Source organism: Lindgomyces ingoldianus, assembly GCF_010093535.1.
Source record: "Lindgomyces ingoldianus strain ATCC 200398 unplaced genomic scaffold BDR25scaffold_4, whole genome shotgun sequence".
Taxonomy (NCBI): domain Eukaryota; kingdom Fungi; phylum Ascomycota; class Dothideomycetes; order Pleosporales; family Lindgomycetaceae; genus Lindgomyces; species Lindgomyces ingoldianus.
Window position 1 is genome coordinate 898,146 of NW_022985165.1, and position 615 is coordinate 898,760.

The 615-nt window shown below is 58.0% G+C and overlaps 1 protein-coding gene across 1 annotated transcript in view; it reads left to right on the plus strand.

Moving 5' to 3' along the window:
- Nucleotides 1-615, plus strand: part of BDR25DRAFT_331555 (kinesin light chain 3) — a gene marked incomplete at its 3' end in the record, with an annotated part of 4,526 nt that overhangs the window by 3,059 nt on the left and 852 nt on the right. Inside the window, exon 3 of the mRNA XM_033692648.1 lies at nt 131-576. Coding sequence (XP_033552661.1) covers nt 131-576 — 446 coding nt within the window. The remainder of the gene's footprint in view (nt 1-130; nt 577-615) is intronic.

Below are 615 nucleotides of genomic sequence, written 5' to 3' on the forward strand. Positions count from 1 at the left end.
GGAGGCTCGCAAGAGGGTACTTGGGCCGGAGCATCCAGACACTCTGACCAGCATGGCCAACTTGGCGTCGACGTTTTGGAACAAAGGCCAGTTGGACGAGGCCGAAGAGCTGGAGGTGCATGTGACGGAGACGACCAAGAGGGTACTTGGACCGGAGCATCCAGACTCTCTGGCTAGCATAGCTAACCTGGCATCGACGTACAGGAACAAAGGCCGATGGAACGAGGCCGAAGAGCTGGAAGTGCATGTGACGGAGACGACCAAGAGGGTACTTGGACCGGAGCATCCAGACTCTCTGGACAGCATAGCCAACCTGGCATCAACGTACAGGAACAAAGGTCGATGGAACGAGACCGAAGAGCTGGAAGTGCAAGTGATGGAGGCTCGCAAGAGGTTGCTTGGGCCGGAGCATCCACACACGCTGACCAGCATAGCTAACCTAGCGTTTACGTACAGGAACAAAGGCCGGTGGGACGAGGCCGAAGAGCTGGAGGTGCAAGTGATGGAGGCTCGCAAGAGGCTGCTTGGACCGGAGCATCCAGCCACGCTGACCAGCAAAGCCAACCTGGCGTCGACGTACAGGAACAAAGGCCGATGGAACGAGGCCGAAGAGCT